Below are 19,240 nucleotides of genomic sequence, written 5' to 3'. Positions count from 1 at the left end.
GATGACATGGGCAGCTGGGGGCCTTCCCCCAGAAGGCTCTGGCAGCTTTCCTGTTTGGGTCATCTGATGTTTCATGCACAGTTCAGACTGGAATCAACAGTCTGCACTGGTGAAATGAGATGTTATGGGTCAGGGACTTTTTTAGAGAGAATTTTTTTCAAGCCTGGCGTTTCCTCAAAGCAAAACCTTTTTCTTGAGCAATGTTTGAAACCCCAGAGGCCACTCCTGTTTAGCACTATATCCCCTGAAATGAACAGGAAGACTTTTCACCCAGTCTCCCATGACAGCTCCTCTGTGGGCATCATTCCCTTTCCTGAGCTGTGAAGCATCTGCTACCTTTCAGATGCACCGACAAGAAAGGATAAAGAGGGAGGAAAGGAGCCTCGCACGTTCTGCATTTCCCTTCCAGAAGCCTGTGAAGATTCATTAAACATTGGGCCAGTCATTTTGTTTCCATGGAAACAAAATTATTACTAATATAGTATTTTAAAAACAGACACACAATTGACACTCCAAATATAGAATTTTAATACCATTCTGCACCTGCCTTTTCTTTTAGGGCAGAGCGGATGCGAGGGTGGAGTTCACAAAGGGATGGGACTGGCGAGGATGCCAAGTGGCGGTGGCAGCAGTGGATGTGTTTGTAACCTGAGAGCAGGCACAGGCTGGCTGTCCCTCTGTTGTGCTCCCTTCTGCGGATCTGTCCCACTTCTTTTTTACCCCAACAGAGTGGGGTGCTGTGTTTCCTGCCTGCTGGCGAGAAAGATGAGAATGCAAATTAGTGACTGGGTCCCGGAACAAAGGGAACACTTGCAGTTTTATTTAAAAATCATGATGGCACTGAATGTTTTTGATGCTGTCTCTCATAGTTTGGGATCCTGGAAGGTCTGTGGCTCGCAGGCCTCAAGGGTCCTTTCACATGGCGCCTGCTCTCCGTTCTGCAGATGCCAGACTTCGTTGCCAACCACGGAGCAGCGCCGTGGCCGGTCGGCATTCTCCTCCTCTCTGCTGCCGAGGGAGAGGCGGCGGTCGCGGCGTGATGCGAGCAGGAGACGGGAGTGCCGTGGGCTGCAGGCTGGGGTGGGTTGCGGCGTCTCGTCGATGAATGTGGTGATCTCATCTCGGAAGAAGCAGGCGCTGGAGCTGGAGCCCCGGGGCAGTAGCCCCCCCTCCAAAAATTGCCGTAGGGTTGTCAGCTCATCTTCTGGGGGCCGCCGGCGGTGCTGGTAGTCATGCAGCTGAGGAGGCAAGAATCCAGGGGCCCCAGGCTTGCGGGGGGTAGCAATGCGGATGTCGTCAGATGAAGACCACTTGTGTAGGAAGGATGGAGCAGAGCGGTGGGCGGAGAAGATGTTAGTCTCATCATGTGACATTCTCCGTGAGATAGGGACCTGGAAAACAGAGAAGGAGGAAGGTGATGGAAGACTTGAAGAGCCAGAACAGGAAGGGAGTAGCTGAGGCTTTCTCAGAGAAGAGAGTCAAGAGGGCATAAAGGCGTGGGAGACTGACAGAGAAGGAAGGAAGTGGGTTGGGGGGCTGCCCCTGCTAGCTCTCAGCTCACCTGCAGGTAGTGCACCTTGTCTTGGGGCAACAACATGTGGTGCATGGGCAGCAGCTTGATGTCCCGGGAGTCCCGCTTCACAGCTGCAGCGCCGTTCGCATCAAATCTCACTTTGCAGATCCTGCCATCACCATAATCATCACACACACCATCTGTTGGCAAGGAGGAGAATGGCAGTCAACACTTTTCAGTCAGAATTCCGAGTAGCATTATCAGGGCACCTGGACGCCATCCCAACGCTTGTCTGACTTGCTGCCCTACTTGCAGCCCTCAGGGCTCACCTCTGAACAAGGACCTCGTTTTTCTGCCTGCAGTGCACTAAAGCACCCACAGATTGCCCTATTTCTTCTGTCTTGCCTTTGAATTGCTCACTGCCAAAGATCTTGGACCTTTGGATCAGCAAGTTGGGCTGAGGCCCAGCATGCCACTTTGGTTGTGGTCTGGCAGCCACACACAATGTCTCTACACTTGCAACTACTGAGAAGCATGTTGCACTAATTCTTCCTGGATGCTAGTCTTGAAGCAGCAAGTGGCAGAGCCTTCTCCAGAATAAATTTTCTCATGGTTGCTGACTCCGAGCTGTAACATGCATCTCACTTAGCCACCTGCAACACCATCAAATCCCTTTCCCAAGGCAGACCCCCTCTTTCCTCTGTAGTCTTTTGGGGAAGTGGTTAGTGAAGAAAGGTAACTGTGGGTTCGTGAAGAGCTTACCATCATCTGCGTCTTCCTCAGACATGATAGCCACGCACTGCTCCCACACGGTGCGGAGATCTGCTCGGTAGCGCTCGCAGGACCAGATGAAAGACGGGAGCAGCAAGGTCTGCACCATGGAACACCAGAGCACAGCCAGGACCATCCAGGTGGGGGCCGTATCATAGCGCAGGCTAAAAAAGCTCACAACCTTTGAGGTAAGAAAAAGAAACGATGCCAAGAAAGGAGACAGAAGTGGGGATCAAAGGAGAAAGGTAAGAATCAACTCTGTAGTGGAACGTAATCTGTCCCTTTGAAAAACTGCTCTTGGGGTCTTGCCCCAGGTTTGCTGCACCATATTCCAAAGCTGTCATATCTCTTAACGTGAGACCTGGTGCTAGCATCCCTTCTTCCCCATGCTCATTATGAGCTGGAGCTAAATGCATGCTAACAAAGGACGCAGCCACTGGGGAAAAAAAAAGCTGTGACTAAGCCCCTCTGTTCTCTTAATGGTTGCCTTTGAGAACTTCTCCAGTTTTGCAAAGAATCAACCGTCCAGCCAAAACCTGAATGCTGCCTACAACTATATAAGCAGAAGGAAAAAGAAAACTGGATGCAACAGCTTTTAAAGCTGGTATATCAGTTCTCCAGAAGCAAACTGGAGAAATAAAAATCTCATTGTTTTTACAAGTAAATTGTAAAAATATTGGCAGAATAATCTCCTCTCCTCTTAGCCACTTAAAACTTTCACAGTGGTTTTAGCTGTGTGGTGTGTATTCCCTAGGCTTAGACTTAAGAAAATGCTGCTGCAGAAGGATGACAGAATTACTGCAATCTTTTTAAAACCGCTGCTCAGAATAACACAGATTCAGATGCGGCAGTTCTGCAGCTGGTGGGACAGGAGAGTTTCTTTTCTAAAACTTGAGAGAAAACGAATCTGGTTTAACTGCGGACTCTGAAGGGAAAGGGAGAACTTGCTGCTTACCAAGATAGGCACCCCAGTGAGTGTGTCATACAGGAAGACAATAGCACTTATGAGGTTGGTCATCTGCAAGGAGGTCTTGGCTGACTCAGAGCCATCCAGTGAAGACCTCCTTTTGCCTCGTACATCCTCCACCACAATGGCTGGCACATTGAAAGTGGTGTGTGCTGATGAAGAGCAGGATGATGCTTCCTCTGCTCTCTGATGATGGCACCGGCGGCGTCTTCTGTGCGCCCACAGGGTTTGGTAGAAAGTGATACCCACACACACCAAGCCCATGACGATTCCTCCGAGCAGCAGGAGGCTAAAGCAGACACCGAAGCCTAGCCCTATTTTGCTGACAATGAACTGGCAGCCCCGGGCATAGTAGCGCTCGCCGTTGTTGTGCCAGCCGATGGAGGGCAGGGTGGAGAGGATGAATGACACCATCCAGATGCCCATGACTGCGTGCAGAGCCTGCTTCTTGGCATTGCTCAGGCGGTAGTTGACTGGCCATCGCACCATCCACATCCGGTGGTAGGACAGGGAGGCCACTGTGAAGCAGGTGGCCAGTGCCAGGGTGTAGTATGTGGAGACGAAGACCTTGCAGATGCTTTCGTTCCAGTCATAGTCAGAGGACTCGCGCCGCAGCTGCACCACGGCATAGGTGGTGAGGGGTACTGCTGCCATAAGGATGTGAGTGCCAGCAAGGAAGCATAGCAGCAGCTCCAGAGGCTTGTGTTTCTGCTGTTTGGCTGTGATGCTGAGGATGATCCAAGAGTTGGCCAACAGAGCTAGCATGCCACATGCCAGCCACCACAGTGAGTTGTTGTGCAAGGTGGACTCTGAATCAGAGTCCCCCATGCTGCCACCCCTGCTAGACTGTACCCTGTCCCTGTCGCTGGGGTTTTGTAAGAGGGTGAGCGGGACTCTGCACTGGCAGAGCCACGTCCCTCCTCATCTGCTGCTGCAATGCAAGTTGTTTGCACGCTGGAGGGGTTCCTCAAGGCATTGCCACCAGGTGCCAGGCAGAACAGCCGTCAACTCTGTCTTGCTTTCAATCCTCCCTTTCCCTCCTGCTTGATTATATTTCTTTCCCTTGTTCTAACTTTTTCATCTGTTTTTTCCCTAGTTCTCTGTCTTTTTCCTTCTTCCACTTTCTTTCTCTCTCATGAATACTTGCCAGTGCTTCTTCCCTCACTTGCTTGGGCACACTTTTTTTTTTCTTCCCCATCTATTTCATCTCCCTCCTCCGCTCTTACCCCAAAGAAAAAACTCTCCTTACTTCATGTGACAGCCAGACACCTTCTGACTCAGAGACCACCTCCTACTGAGACTGGTGAAGGCCACACACAAGCAAGGACTTCTGGGGACTCCAAGCGGTTTGGTAGAAGCAAGTGCCAGCTGACCAGTGTCCTAGGGAATAAGCAGCTAGCCAAGATTTTCAGAGATGACAAGAGGGAGAACAAAGGTCCTGCGGAATTAGTGAGGGTGGAGCATACACTGTGTGTAATTCCCCTCTCACCAAATGCCACCACACTTGTGGCCCCGTAGAGGTTCCTGCCAAGGCTGTCAGAGAGCTACCAACAGAGAGAAGAGTTAGGAACAGAATTCAGAGGGTTCCCTATCCAAGACCTCACAGCACTCTCACTACATTGTCTTTTTCGCTGTCTTTTAGGGCTCAGCCTGGTCTTTCAAGCTTTCTTGTACACAGCAGAGCTGGCAAACAATGAGATGGTGGGGAGGGGAAGATCCTTTTCAAAGGTTCCCTTGGAGATTCAGGGCATGAGGTTCACTGTAGAAGAGAGAAAAGAGAAAAAGAGATTTAAGATCATTCTATCTCCCCAGATCTCTCTCTCTCCTTGCCCACACTAACACCTTGTCATGATTTAGACAGTGAAGAGCAGCTCTATGTCTTTCAAGGAACAGAAGAGCCAGATTTGCATCAGTCTCTCTGCATAGCTCAGGCCAGACTCCGTCCTGCAGCTACTCCATCCAGTGCTGACACATATCATGCTCCCTGTCCTTCCAGTCTGAGGCTCCCTACCCAAAGTGTTATTAATGCCATTTCTGACAAGGAACACCTGATCTGCACCATCCCTTGCCATTGCAGTCCTGCCATTCCCATGTGTGCACTGCTGCACTCCTTGTTTCTGCCGTACAGCTCCCACAGTCTTTGGGCCTCAGCTTTTCTCTGCCAGTGCTCTGGATTTTAACCTGCTGCTCCCATCCTGTCCCATCCATGGGTGTGTTCCACCATTCTAGCAGTACCTTGCCATCCCACCGTCTTGAAACACAAGTCTTTCGGGCACACACATTTCTGCTAGAGCAGTTCCAGTCTCCAGACACCCCACAGTCACAAACCCAGCAAACAAGACTGCTAACCTAGCCCTGAGAAAACTCGCCTTTGCCAGTGAGCCCTAGTCCTACCGGCTCAGACCCCCTCTTCAGCCTTTATCCATAGAGGACATCCAAGCACTATATTCCAGGAAGGTATAGGCCTGTTCTGTGCCTTGACCAGAGCAGATGTAAACTATGTGGATGGCTCTGTGCTCCCCCAGTCTGAGATAGTGGCTCAGTTCCCACCCCTCCCTTTCCTTCTGTTTCTCCCTATTTTCTCACCCTCTCTGTAACCACCTGAGGCATTTCCTCCTTTCCTCCCTGGAGCAGTTTGCCATGACTGGAGATGACCCATTCTGCCCTGTTTCATCTTTTCCCCCCCAGCACCACCACTCTTGCAGTTAGGCCTGTGGCCTCTGGAGACACTTATGGAGCTACCCGGCCCCAATAATACCAGGGGAACGAATTTCCTTGCAGCATCTCCTTCTGCTGCCCTTCCCACTCGGCTTGTTCTGGTGGCCCACACTGTTCCCTCTGAGGCTGAAACCCTGCTGGCTTTGGTGCCCAATTCTGCTACAGGCTGTGGTCCTCCCCCTCCCGGAGACTGGAGAGCCCAGGTCGGGGAAACCCGTCCTCACCTGGCCCTGCTCCCCGGCTTCACCCCACCGCCTATCCCACCTGCGGGGCACACACTCCCAGGGATGGTGATGCAGGGGCAGGCGAGGGAGGGGGGCTCGGAGGGCAAGATGACCCAGAATGATTGCAAAGAAGCGCGGAGAAAGCCGGGGGTGCCGGGGGATGCGGCGGCCGGGGCCGCGGTGCGCTGCTTTGCCCCGCCGCCCCATTCCCTTCCGCCCCCCACTCGGCAGGCCCGGGCACGGGCGGGGGTCGAGCGGCGGCGGCGGCGGCGCGCGTGCAGCCGGGGCTGGGGCTGGGCTGTTGCGGGGCGGGGGCCGCGGAAGCCCGCGGGGGCGCGCCCACCACGGGCGCGGCCGTGCCCGCCTGGGCGGCCGGCGCCGCCCTGCGCTCGGCGGAGCGGGGGCCGCGGCGGCGGAGCGGGGGCCGATCGCGGCGGCAGGCCGGCCGGCCGCGGGGCCGAGGGGACCCATGCTTAACCTCTCGCCGGACGCAAGCGCTGCCATGGGCGACGGCGCGCCCCTGCGCGGCTTGTGCGCGCCCTTTCTGCCCGGCTCTGCCGGCCCCCCGGCCCCGGCTCGCCGCAGCACCGGCCGCCGCAGGCAGCCGGCCCCCGGACCCCGCGCTCCGGCCACCGCCGGGCGGGGCTCGGCGAGGGTGCGAGGGGCGGGGGAGTGCCGGCGGGGGACGGCGCGGGAGGCACCGCCGGGCCGAGGCAGCCAGGCGGCGGGACGGGCGGGACGGGCGCGGGAGCCGGAGCCGCCGCCCCGCACCGGCCCCCGCCCGGCACCGGCCCCTCCCGCGAGTCCGACGGGGCGGGGGGTGACGGGGCAGGCTGTGCCCGGCTGTGCTCCCGGAGCCGGTCTTGGTCATGGCCCAACCACAGCGGCTGCCCCTTGCGCGCAGTCCTCCTGCCCCACGGGGCGAGACGGGCCGCCACCGCAATGCCACTTGCAGGACAAGGAGTTGCTGGGTTCCCGTTCCCAAAGAGGGTTATGAGGAGACACCCAGGCCGTAATAGATGTCGGGAGGATGGGGGGAAAGGCAAAGAGTTGCTGCCCACAGAGGTGCCTGCGAGGGGTGCTTGGAGGGCAGGGCACCCTGGTGCCTCAGTTTGCACAGCTGCTGTGGTGGCCTCTTCCACCACCAACTAGCAGTGTAGCCCCACAAAGAGGGAAAAAGGGAGGGAGATAGGGTAGGAGTAGTGCTCAGATGAATGAATTGGTCATGCCAGAGGAGTAAATCTCCCCCTCCAGCTGTGTCACCTCAGTGAGGTCAATCCTGGCTAGAACGTCTTCACAAGGCAACAGACATCTCATTTACCTGTTACTGTCTTGCTATTGAAGCGAAGGCACCAACACCCTCCCTGCCTTCATTCATTTTAGGACCTGATATATGCCAAAATCTCTGTGCTCCTTTCCTGCATCAGAATTGGTATACGAGTCCATGTTTCTGGACAGTCAGGGTGCAGCTGCATTAGCACCTCAGTTTGGATCAAGAGAACCTGAACAATTTAGGTGAAAGGACCTGCAAGGTGTGCAGCAAATGTGCACTGAGGGCTATGAGAATTCAGCTTTGCTTTGGGTTAGTCTGAAGTAAGTCCCCAGGCATTTACAGTATGGCCACAAAGTCCTCGTCATCAGATGTCTTCCTCTACCAATCTGCTCCTGCTCCATACCCTGTTTGCTAAAGTGGACCTACAGATCCAGGGTCTGCTCAGTTTTATCACCCCCTCTGACAGGGCAGATTTCATATATCATTCTCAGTATTGACCGAGGTGATCCCAAGTTCCTTGGATACCAAGGAATTTCGTCTGAGGTTTGTATGATCAGCAGAGGGAGAGAATCCTGAGTAAGAAAGCTGGAGGTACTGCTGGTTCTCAGGCCCAGGGACAGCAGCAAAGGCAGTTCCAGAGGTGTAAAAAAAATTTGCATTGCAGTAGCTGTTGTTACTAGGGCCTCTTTTAGAGACAGTGAGTAGAACAAGAATAGATCTGGCTTTGTGTCAGGTAGGTGATAAGAGATATTTTTGAAGAAGGTGGGTGATGATGATGATGCTGCCATACTCTGGCTATTCTTTGACATGTGGGACTCCCACAGCGGAATGGCCACAAGGTGGTTCAGCTCAGTGGGCAGTCTACCTACAGCAGGAACCGGAGATGTGAGATGAGACAGTCCTCTGTCACTGCTTTTCAACCCATATGATTTGTGGGAGGTTTATGCCTTGGAGTAAGAAGGTCTATATCCACAAATGTAAACATTTTGCAGCTCCAATTGTGTCATTTGTGTGAATTGCTTAATGTGATAACTTCCACATTACATCCTCTTCTGATTCAGAAGTTGAGTCTCTTTAGCGTAAGTTGTTAGCCTGCCTGCGTGGGTGAATAAATCCTCTTGTTCTCAGCAAACCAAGCTTCTAGCACTTTCTGCACTGTCTGCCTGCCTCGGCTCTGCTCAAGTAGGGACATCCTGCAGCTGGATGACTGGGCTACACCTGACAGAGATTGGTGAGCAGAGCTGCATGGGGACAGATCCTCGTATCTCAGGGGGGCTTCTTGTGTTTGGAAATGTGTCTGGGTTATTAGTTTGAATGAAAGCACAAAATTGAAGATTTACTGTGAAGTGGAACGAACTCTGTGGGAAGAAGAGCTTTTACCCCAGGGCTGTCACACTCCTAAGCAGATGCTTGTCCATCCATCCATCTCATCTAAATGGATTTCAAAGACTCCCTTTATTTGCCTAGGATTTCCAGACACCTGGTTTTACTGGTTTGCATAAGAGATGGGTTGCAACTGTGGATGTGCTGCATATTGACAATGCACATGCAAAGGAGCACTGATGTGGAATGTGGATGATGATCTGGAAGTCCTGAAGCCCCGTGGTGCAGGGTTGCCTGTGTATCTAGGAAGTCTAGGGTAGAAAATAAGACACCCCCACCGACTCATCTCTCAGAAGGAGTCACAGAGTGGGAGCGATTTTTAATTCCCACAGAGTCAGTCTGTACTCCGACCAGCGATCTGCTGTCTGAAGTCTCCGTAGCTCACTAAAATAGTCTAAGACATCCAGGCCTGAAGAAACACCACTATTACAGTGTCAGGGTATGAAATGTTTTCTGGAAAAGTTCACTGCATAAAGATCAGTTATTTCTGGACAGAAGCTCTGCAGGTCCAGAGAAATGCTCTTCCCAGAGGTGTCTTGGATTCTTAAAGGAACAGGGCTCATTAACCAAGAAACAGCAGAATCCTAAAACCAGAAGCATTGAGACAGCCAAATGCACTTCATGGGGTTTTGATGGTTTGCAGCTCTTACTCAGGACTTTGATAGTGACCATGGGAGGTTTCATATGTTTCTCACAGATCATGGATGCAATTAAATCCATCCTCAGAGCCCCAACACGGTTTATACAGCCTCCTGTGAGGCTACAGCTAGCGTGCTTGCAAGCAGGTTTCCTGGCATCTTTTCTGGCTCTCTGGGCAGGGTGTGGCTAATGGCTAAAAAGAATCCAGCCAAGCAGATATGTTACCATTTTGCTTCAGTGACAGTGACTGCAATGTAGATTTGTCATATCCAAACCTCTAGGTTCTATTTCTAGCACTGTACGGAAAGATTTAGTGAAATTTCTCGGATATTTCATCTGCATAATGGGCAACTGATAATAGCTCACATTAGGGGACGGATGACTAGCGCTGGTCATGAGCTACACACAAATATTAAGAGCTTGCAATGTAAAATCTGGGATTCGAACTTGTGGATGCCTGTTTACCACTGAATGTTTTTCCTTACACAGCTGGACACCTTCTAAAGGATATTTTTTTAGCCTCTGTCACATACAGAAATGTTTGTGTATGATATTTTCCTTGAGAAAAAGAATTACCAGGGTAGGCTTATCAAATATATGATTGTTATGATGCATGCCATTTTACAGAGGTGTATATATCCTCTTGCATCCCCGGACCCCACTACCCACCTGTTGTAATGCTTTGTGTGTTCTTCTCTTCTGAGTGTTACTGACCCTTTTTTCATCCCTCCTGCCCGTGTGGCATCACTGATAGCTCAGTGCAGTCTGTATTCCAGCAGAATTCCAGCCTGTAAAGGATGTAAAAATGTCATTTCAGAATTAAATTATGCTTCTTTCTCAAATTACTGAACACTTACTTGTTTGTTCGCATACACGAAGATAATTAGGAGCTCTTGAATCATTAATCTGGAAACCTATGAAGTCTGGTAGGAGCTGAAATGATTTCTTTGCTTTAAATTTGTAACACTGAATTGCAATTTTCATTTTACCACCTGTTCCTCTAGCTTCTTTAGGTATGTTTGAGGTTTCTCAAGACCAGAACAATTGTTTCTTAATTAAAAAATAGACTGGCCTTTCAGGAGCACTGCTGACATGCTGGATGCAGCTGGCCCCTGCCAGGGATGCTCTCTGGCTCCCCTAATTGTTTCAGGTGCCGTGCTGGCCTCTCCAGTGCCATGGTCCCCACACAGCCAGCATCACTGTTACTGCTGTTCACCTTCAGAACCTCATCTCCACACAGCACACAGACAAGCTCAGAGGAGGGACTTCCCAGCACTGGAGTCTGAAACAGGACCTTGACACGAGCCAGCTGGTGCCGAAGCATTGAGGGTCTGGGGTTTCTCCTTTCTTCCCTTTTGATTCCTTGACAGCAAGCCAATCTCTGTCACCACCTCTGTTCCTAATTCTGCTGTAATTCTCCAAATCTGGAAGCACCTCTAAGACTTGGCCAAGCTGGCTAGCAAATGAACAGGAGGAGAGCCAAAGGCTTCTTCAGAGGGGATGCCAGGGAAGGATGCTGACATGTGTGAGGCACAGGCTGTGGTTTGGAGGTGTTGCTCAGAGGTGAGTGCACTAATGAACCCTGGGCTCCCTCCTAGTAAACACACACTTGGGAATACTCTCAGAAAGGAACCAGTCCAGAGTTGAGCATCCTGGAAGGGTCTGGTACTCCAGCTCTACCCTTACCTTTGAGAAGGGTGGATGGAGGCTACTCTTTCTCTGTAGCGCTTCATTAGGCTAATAAGCCTTTCAAGTGGATGCTGAGTACTGTTCTCTCCCTCTCCTTCTGCACCCCTCCAAAATAAAAAGGAGTTAGAAGAGGCTGAAGTGCACAGATTTCTCCCTTGTAGACCTTGGGAACATACAAAGAAGCACACAGGGTCATTTGGCTCTGAAGGCTGAGGGATGCGAGTGCTTTGCTGCAGAGCCTGCGGGGAGCATGAGTCACATGGATTGCCTCGGCAGATCCGGGCTGACAGCATCCACCAAATCACTGCCTCACGTTGCACTCAAAGGGCAGAAATAAACAGGGAAGCAGGAGGGGCTTGGGGAGGTAGTGCTGTGGGCCAGGGTTATTTCAGCCCACATGTTTCTAGATCAGCAGAACTGGACAGGGCGCTAAATCCTTGTGTCCAAACCCCTCCCTCCACTGGAGCAAGCAGGTCTGTGGGTCCTGACAGAGGACCGTGCATTGGAGGTGTGTTCAAAAGGCTGAAGCATGTGCTTTTTCCCTTCTCCAGCCCAGAAGCATGGGGAATAATAGTACCAGAAAGATGGACATGGTAGGGAAAAACAGCATTTCTCATATTTTTCCCAAACTCGTGCTTTCTGTCTTGTTTCCTCACCAGTACTCAGAGCTCTTGCTGCTGTTGTCATTTTGTAAGTATTGCCATGTATGCCTTTCTGCGTCCTGCCATCATCTTGGGGCTACTCTGATGAGCTGTTGGCGCATGACAAAACATGTCTGTCATTGTGTTTGCTGCTTTGCAGAGTTGTATTATCGCTGTGGTTTGCATCATGCAGAGGTATTATTACATTGCATAGTGTAGATATATCCTTGTCACACCTAGTAAAAGGAGAAGTCCTCAGTGTCTCCTGAGAAGGAGGACCAGGGTACATGGAAGAAAGCCTGTAAAGCCCTGGCCTGGGCAAGATGTAACCACAGTCCACTCCAACTGGAGACTCATCTACATCGACACATTTTGTGCAAGCTTGTTCTTATCTGACTTGAATTTCTAGCTCTGTACTGCCTTGAAGCCCACACTGAAGCTTTCAGTATTGCACTCGGATGGAAAAGAAAGCCCATCTAGGACTCACTCTGTGAATGACTTTTCTCTCAATCAGGGCGGTCTGTGCATCTAGGGAACAAAGAAGGTCATCATGTGAAAAGACACAGACAGGAGAGCTGCCAAAAAAGGAGATTTATAAGATTGGAGCCTGCAGTGGTTTGTGCTTATAGGTGAATTTCAAGTAGAGTAGGGCAGGGTCACAACTGTTGAGATCAGGAGAGCTACTGAGAAACTGTGCAGTGTTGAGGAAGGCCTGTCATTTTTGTTGCTCTAATCCAGATGGGAGAACTGGAAGCTGTGTATCTGTGGATGTGGCTGTGCGCTTATGGGCATCCCAAAGGCACCATCCCATCTGCTGTCACACTAACCAGGCCACCTGGAAACAGATGGAGGGATCTTCTGCATCCGTGGCAGCGGTGTGAGACAGAGCATTCATTGCAGGTGGGTCCCAGCTGTGAATGGGGACACAACCTTTGGTCACTTGTGGGGACTCAGTGTGCCTCTTCCAGCCCTTGGAAGAGAGGAGGACTGAGGCTGCCTCCTGGCTTTTACAGCTGGGGGCAGCACTGTCAGGCAGCTCAGGCACCTCTGTGCTCTCTGAACCACCAGTGCCAGCATTCTCTGCTACCCAGGTGTTTCATCCTGGCCAGGCCAGGTTTGATGAACTTTGTGCTGGAGGCCAGGTAAGCCCTATTAGTTTAGTCTTTTATTGTCAGGCTGATTCTCCGACTGAAAAGATCAAAGCTGGCGTTTTTTGGCACGGGGATGGTTGGTTCAGCTGCCAGGACCCCAAGTGAGCACCTGAACTGCTGGAGATGGCTGCAGTGCTGGAGGAGCTCCCAATGGATGCTCACCCAGTGTGATTTGTCCCACCCAGGTATCAGATGATACAGGATAATCCCTTTGCTACAGACACCTGTGTGAGTGAAAAAAAGAGCTGGCTTGGGTACTTGAGCAGTTATTTAAGGCGAAGGATCTGGACTGCAGGAACAGAGGTTGTTTTTTGTTGAGGGGACTATGCCAAGCAGTTTGTCATGACCATTATATTGACCACCACTGACGCTGCGCTGATTTTCCCTTATACAGCTCCCCAAATGGGCCTGTCCTTAAGCCATGATGATGCCTTGTTTAGCAGATTGATGGGCTGCAACTGGCTCCTAAGTTATGCTGGCAGTTCAGCGAGGGGGACAGCAATAGGAGGAGCAACTGCATGCACCAGGATATGGACCAGAGCTTTTCCAAAATTAACATAGTCTTGTGCACATAAGCACAATCTATGAGAAAGAAAATGGCATTAGCGTGGGCCTTCATCACTCCTGTTTGTGTGAAGATGATGGTGGAAGAGCCGGCATGACACCAGTGTTGGCCCACACCTGCTGCCACAGCTGTCTGGGGCTGCATCTCCACTCCAGGGCAGAAATGGGGTTGTGGGGAGGAAGATTTCCCCCGACTCACAGATGTTGTCTCTGCTGTTGTTGCCACCTGCTTCTTCTCTGTCAGTAACAGCATGATGCTGGTGTGACTGCCTCAGAGAAAACCCCTCCTCCAGCACTGAGCATCCCACGGGGAAGTCTTTGCCACAGGAAACCCTTCCCATAGCCCAGTGCCTCTCTGCGCCTCTCCCCAGATAAGCCCAGCACAGATGAACAAACCTGGACTGCGGCCAGTGACATCTGTAGGACCTCAAGGCCTTTTTGACCTGCCACTAGCAGACAGTAGAATAACTTCTATAAACACAAGACTTCTGTGTATATATTTGAACAGCATTTTTTCTTTCAGGACGTTCTGTCATCTCTGCAACATGCTTTTAGTTCCATCTTAAATTTCCTGGGCTTTTCACTCCCTCTTCTCATCTCTTTGAACAAAAACAGGGTCATTTTGGTGAGAAGGCATTTCCAGTGTCTTTCTCAGAAGCATCTGTTCTCTGTACTCTGTGGGATTACTCAGTCCAAGGCTGGTTTGTTCTCCTAGGAAATTACTTTCTCACCCTCATTCCAAACCTACCTTCCCGATCAATATTCAAAATTTCTTCAGGCTCTGACTTCCAGAAGCTACTGGTGTGCTGAACCACCCTCCCAATAAAACTAATTCTTAATTATCCCACTGCTTGTGCTGTTTTCACTTGTTTGTTGGTTTGTGGTGGGAGAGGCGAAAGCTACAAGCTCAGGGATGGATATGTGGGATAGTGTAGGGCTCAGGCTGTCCGGGAAAGGCAAATGAGTATGGACAGGTTTCAGATAGAGCAGAGAGCTGTTGCATTAAGGAAGGCTCGTGACCGCCAGGGAGGTGGAAGATAGTGAGAATCAGCATTCCACATCCTAGCAGGAAAAATGTGAATTTGAACCAGACAAGAGTGCCTCAGAAAAAATGTAGTCCAGCTTGCAAAAAATAACTCCCAAGCCCAAAGTAATTTATTGTCGCTCAGGCAGATAAAAGAAGCACATAAAATTGGTTCCACGAGAAGGTCAAATTAAGTGCATGAACAAAATACAAGCATATTATATATCTGTATATATGTATCTCTTCTATTCAATGTCTCTCATTATACAACTGTGGATCAGTCGTAACCCTTCAAGGTTTCTTGTCCTGTCCATTGGCTTCTAGCCAGATTGCATCCCTTCATGGCATTAGACTGGGAGAATGATGGAGGAATAAAGAATTACATTAAAACAGGAGAAAGAGAGATGGATTCATGGAGCACTATGGGCTGCCAGGTGTTTCAGTACAGGCAGAGGCTTCATCAGTCCTTCTGACTTCAGTGCTGCAATATTACTTTTTTAGCCAGCTGCAAGAGAAAACTATTATGTTAGTTCTACCCCCCACTTTTTTTGCATAGAGAATGCCTGCCTGCCTCTGTAGCTGAGGATGCAGACAGTTACTTGAGCATTCACATGGCTGCAATTTAGGTTTCGGTTACACTGAGCTGCTTGCTTGGCAAAGAGAGTTAAAGAACAACTGTATCAGCACTTGTACTGCACAGATTTATCTGGGTTTTGATGTATCTCTATGGGCTTTGTCCTCTTTTTATGGGGATTTTTTTTAACCTTGATAAAAGGTAGGTGAAAACAAGGTGAATTCTTTGACGTATTATACCCTTCACCACATGTACATCCCAGGTGTGATGTGGTATTTGCCAATAGACATTTTCACTGAATTCTCAGTGACAGTGAAAAAAATCAGATGAAACTATCAGTTTGCCAGTGTCAAATAAGCAGAAGTCCAGTGATGTACCCATACATTAATTGAACTTGTTCATGCAATCATTTCTACTGTCCTTAGCTCTCCTCTTCCAGTGACAGAATGGCTGTCAGTGTTTCCAACACCTGCTTCTGATGCCTGATACCATATAAGCTTAAAGACCTGGAAGGTCTTTAAGAGGGCTCCTTCTCTGCTGAGAAATCCTTGCTCTGATGAAAATGGTCAGGACATGATGGTGTATTTCACATCACCCAATGCCTTTAGGAAAGGGTAGGAATCACAGTGTTCCATGATTTTTTCTTCTCTTTCATTACTCCTGGAAGGTTATTGGCAATTTTCACCGACTGCAGTCCAGCACTGCACTAGCAGAGATGGAATTACATTATGGACATCATGGGGTTTTAAAATTTGTGTTTCATCCTTGTGTTTGGTTGTGTCCTTTCCACCTCCAGATGCCAGATTCACTGTGGAACCTATCAAAGGACTTTGGAGCACCTGCTTGGTTTTGGTTAACATCTCTCAACAGGAAGAAAATTCAAGTGAAACCTCTCTGCTCAAAAGTTTCCCAGCACGGTGCTGCCATGGGTTTGGGATATAACAGGAAGTTCATTAAACATATCTCATAAATCTTAGGTAGGATTTTACATCAGTAAGAACTGAAAATGCTGAAATGCAGCTGTGTTGCTTCACCAAGGAGGCTCAAGCTCAATTTCACTCAACCATCAGGCTACTCTGTCTTGAAAACACTATTTGCCCATTCTGGGTGCCCTCATTGCCACTTACTGTTGACACTGACACGTCTTGTTTTCCAGCAAGTATTGTCTTGCTTGTGCCATCCTTTTTGCCCGTTGCTGCCAGGAGAGAAGGGATAAAGAACAATTGGATATTTTTATGCTTCAAATGCTTTCCTCTTAAGTGGTAATAAAGTGCCATCTGAAATCTGCAGACTGCCCACCTCTAACCATTTGCTTTGAGTCTAAGGATTGACCCTTTATCTGTTCTACCCCATGCCCAGACAGGAAATCTGACTCCTCTAGTTTGGAGAGACAGTAGTCTCTTCAACTTTCACATGGACCAGGGCACTCACCCTTCTCCGCTGCCAGCTTATACCACTGATGATGCACAGACACACAAGGGCAAACACCAGTACACTGCCTCCAATACTTGCTCCAGTTACCACATAGTTAATCCAAACAGGAGCTTCCTCTGTGGAGGAAGAAAAATATTTAAAGGCAAAACCAGAGAATTTTAAAGCTTTAGGGTTGAGGCAGGGATGTGATGCTAATTTCCATACCCACGTGGTAATGAAGGCTGATCTTTCTGTCATTGTCTTCTATGAGGTGACAGCTCCACAGCCCTGCAGCACTGATGTTCACCTCCAACTTTACTTCATGCTGCTTTGAGTTCTTGATGTCCATCTGAGTCCCGTTCACACGTTCCCAGCGCAAGTGGGCTTTGGGTGGGAGTGGACCAGAGACCTCACAGATCAGGGTCATCTTGACCCCTCTGGAGAGTGGCCCAACAGGGTTAGCTGAGACTGTAAAGGCAAGAAAACAACATGTGAGTGAGAGAATGGGAAGATGGGTCCCCCTGTGCTCTTGTGGCTTCCAGGTTTCTTCTCATCTATTGACCTACTTCTCTTCCTCTCACCTTTCATCACAACCAGCTCTATGTTGCTCTGCACGTGTCTTCCTTTGTATGCCAACTGGCACTGGTACTGCCCAGAATGGTTGAAATGGACTTTGGGGAGTTTCACTTGTATGGTAGTTTTAGGTGTTCTTTCAGGTATCTCAAACAGAGGGTGGCTGCTTTTTCTGGTCTCGTGCTGCTCTCCTAGTGCTGTGACGTTGAAATCAAGCAGTTCATGAGCTTTTGCACTTTCCTGTTGTTTCCAGTTCACTTGTCCTGTGAAACCTTTATTCCATTTTATCTTCTGGAAGTTCAGATGCCATGACAAGATGACAGTGCTGTCAGCAGTTGCATACTTTCTTTCCATATCTGGATTCTGAAAACCTGAATTCAGAGGAGATGAGGAATACAGAGGCAGGAAAAGCCATGGTTACGCTTCTCCCTGTTTACCTTTGATCTAGAGAGAGGCATGCTGTGCTCAGTTGAAAGAGGACTTGGAGAAAAGCCACAACATCCCCCAGGAAGCTTAAACAGTTAGTGTCTGAGAATAAGACGGTAGAAAGAGCTAAAGCTCCCAAACACACCAGTACTAAGAAGAAGAGATCTCAAGGAGAGGAGAACCTTCTCCTCACTGTGCCTGGAGAGGAAAATGGGCACAAGTGTGGAACATAGCTCAGGCAGTAAAGTGATCCCTAAGCTGCACTGTTGAAAGCCCTGGGAAATCAACACTGGAGCACCAGCACTTGGGATGCTGGAAAGTAAAAGCTCAGCTCATGAGCTGGAGGGAACACTGGTTCCCAAGCCTGTGCAAGTTGCATTTTTGTTGTCACATACCTAATACCTTCACAACAAAGGAGATGTTCTGATTAATCAGCGAAGAGTCTGAATGGACATTACACACCCAGGTCCCGCTGTCCGTAGCTTCCAGTTTCTTCAAATTCAATATGTGTTTTTCAGGGGATTTGTTTTCTGTTTCTGGTGTTACTATGTTATTGTTACTGTTAAACAATGTGATGCTGAGAGCAGGTTTAGGATCAGGTGAATTGTGCATTAAAGTCAGCTCAGGGACTTCATTTTGCAGAAAGTGCCCATCCAAAGACACTGTCACTGTAAAAAGAAAAAAGCTCAGCCAGTAAGACAACTCCTCTTCTTGTGAGAGAGGGACACAAGTGTCACAGCAAAGAGAATATGAAATCTTTGCACCCTGGAGATGGAAGATAAATGAACTATGATAGCCCAAGCCAGAAGAAATAGAAGCTGGATAAAGAATCCCCACAGAGGTTTTTCCCTGAGCTCTATGGCCCCCTCCCCCCTTGTGGATAAAAGCCCTCTAATCACTCACACTTGAAGACATGCAGTGAGGTACGGGCTTTGTTAGAGCCATATTTACAGGTGTAAATGCCAGCGTTGGAGAGCACAAGGTTCCGCACCTTCAGCTCTTTATTTGTGCTCGTGACTTGAAATTGGTCACTAACGGCACCTGGTCCTTTTAAAAAATAGGCTTGGTTAGGAGGGAAGAGGTTTCTCAGCCATATCTGGGAAAACGGGGTGATGAATTGGAAGCCTTACTTCTCCAGTGGTTATTATTTTCCATACGCCATATAACAGTATCGGAGTACATCCAGGTCACAACTGTGTGAGGGGATAAGCTGGAGTCAGAAGGAATGCCTCTGCAGGGCAGGGTCACCTCCTGTCCTGCGATCCCAATCTGTTGTTCAATTTGCTGAGCCATACTGGAGATCAGACCTGAAAGTCAATACCCACCAAAAACAGGCATACATTCACTTTCTGAAAGGTGTCTCAGTGAACACTTCCCATCCCTCCAGAAAGATGTAGATATTTCTTCTCCCTTTCACAGACACTGGGAAGATTGTCCTCAATTTCTGAACGTTTTACTCCTTTATCTCATCAATCGATCGATCAATTAATCTCTTTTGTTTTCAGCTCCATAGCTTCCCTCCCATCCACTCTAGGCTCCTTACCTGGCTAACGGCTATTCTCTTTCACATATATTCAGAAAAAGGGAAAATGCCAGTAGTTGTGGTGGACTGACCATCATTCACAATTTTGAAATGTCAACAGTTTTACTGAGACAATCTTTTTCCACTGGACAAGACTTAGTTGTTCTGCTGGTAG

At 49.4% G+C, this 19,240-nt stretch overlaps 2 protein-coding genes across 3 annotated transcripts; both read right to left on the bottom strand.

The window, feature by feature from the left end:
• Positions 1-803: 803 nt before the first annotated feature.
• Positions 804-6,723, bottom strand: GPR162 (G protein-coupled receptor 162). Of its 2 annotated transcripts, none has more exons than XM_018074763.2 (5): positions 6,672-6,723; positions 3,240-5,010; positions 2,276-2,465; positions 1,562-1,713; positions 804-1,391 (listed from the first exon to the last, which is right to left on the bottom strand). In XM_018074763.2, the coding sequence occupies exons 2-5, from the start codon at positions 4,077-4,079 to the stop codon at positions 864-866; spliced, it is 1,710 nt and encodes a 569-aa protein (XP_017930252.1). In that variant the 5' UTR covers positions 4,080-5,010; positions 6,672-6,723; the 3' UTR covers positions 804-863. The 2 variants fall into 2 exon arrangements, with proteins under 2 accessions (XP_017930252.1, XP_017930253.1); XM_018074764.2 differs by lacking the exon at positions 6,672-6,723 and adding an exon at positions 6,194-6,301.
• Positions 6,724-14,734: 8,011 nt separating this feature from the next.
• LOC103762648 (T-cell surface glycoprotein CD4) lies at positions 14,735-18,836 on the bottom strand. Its single transcript, XM_018074501.2, has 8 exons — positions 18,674-18,836; positions 18,447-18,590; positions 17,939-18,211; positions 17,126-17,488; positions 16,770-17,012; positions 16,563-16,681; positions 16,259-16,326; positions 14,735-15,062 (listed from the first exon to the last, which is right to left on the bottom strand). Exons 1-8 carry the CDS (start codon positions 18,834-18,836, stop codon positions 15,047-15,049), a joined length of 1,389 nt encoding a protein of 462 aa, XP_017929990.1. The 3' UTR covers positions 14,735-15,046.
• Between the last annotated feature and the right edge of the window lie 404 nt (positions 18,837-19,240).

Source organism: Manacus vitellinus, unplaced genomic scaffold (genome assembly GCF_001715985.3).
Source record: "Manacus vitellinus isolate BGI_N305 unplaced genomic scaffold, ASM171598v3 scaffold_28_pilon, whole genome shotgun sequence".
NCBI lineage: Eukaryota > Metazoa > Chordata > Aves > Passeriformes > Pipridae > Manacus > Manacus vitellinus.
The sequence above is the reverse complement of the archived record's forward strand: the minus strand, read 5'-3'. Positions and strand labels throughout refer to the sequence as shown.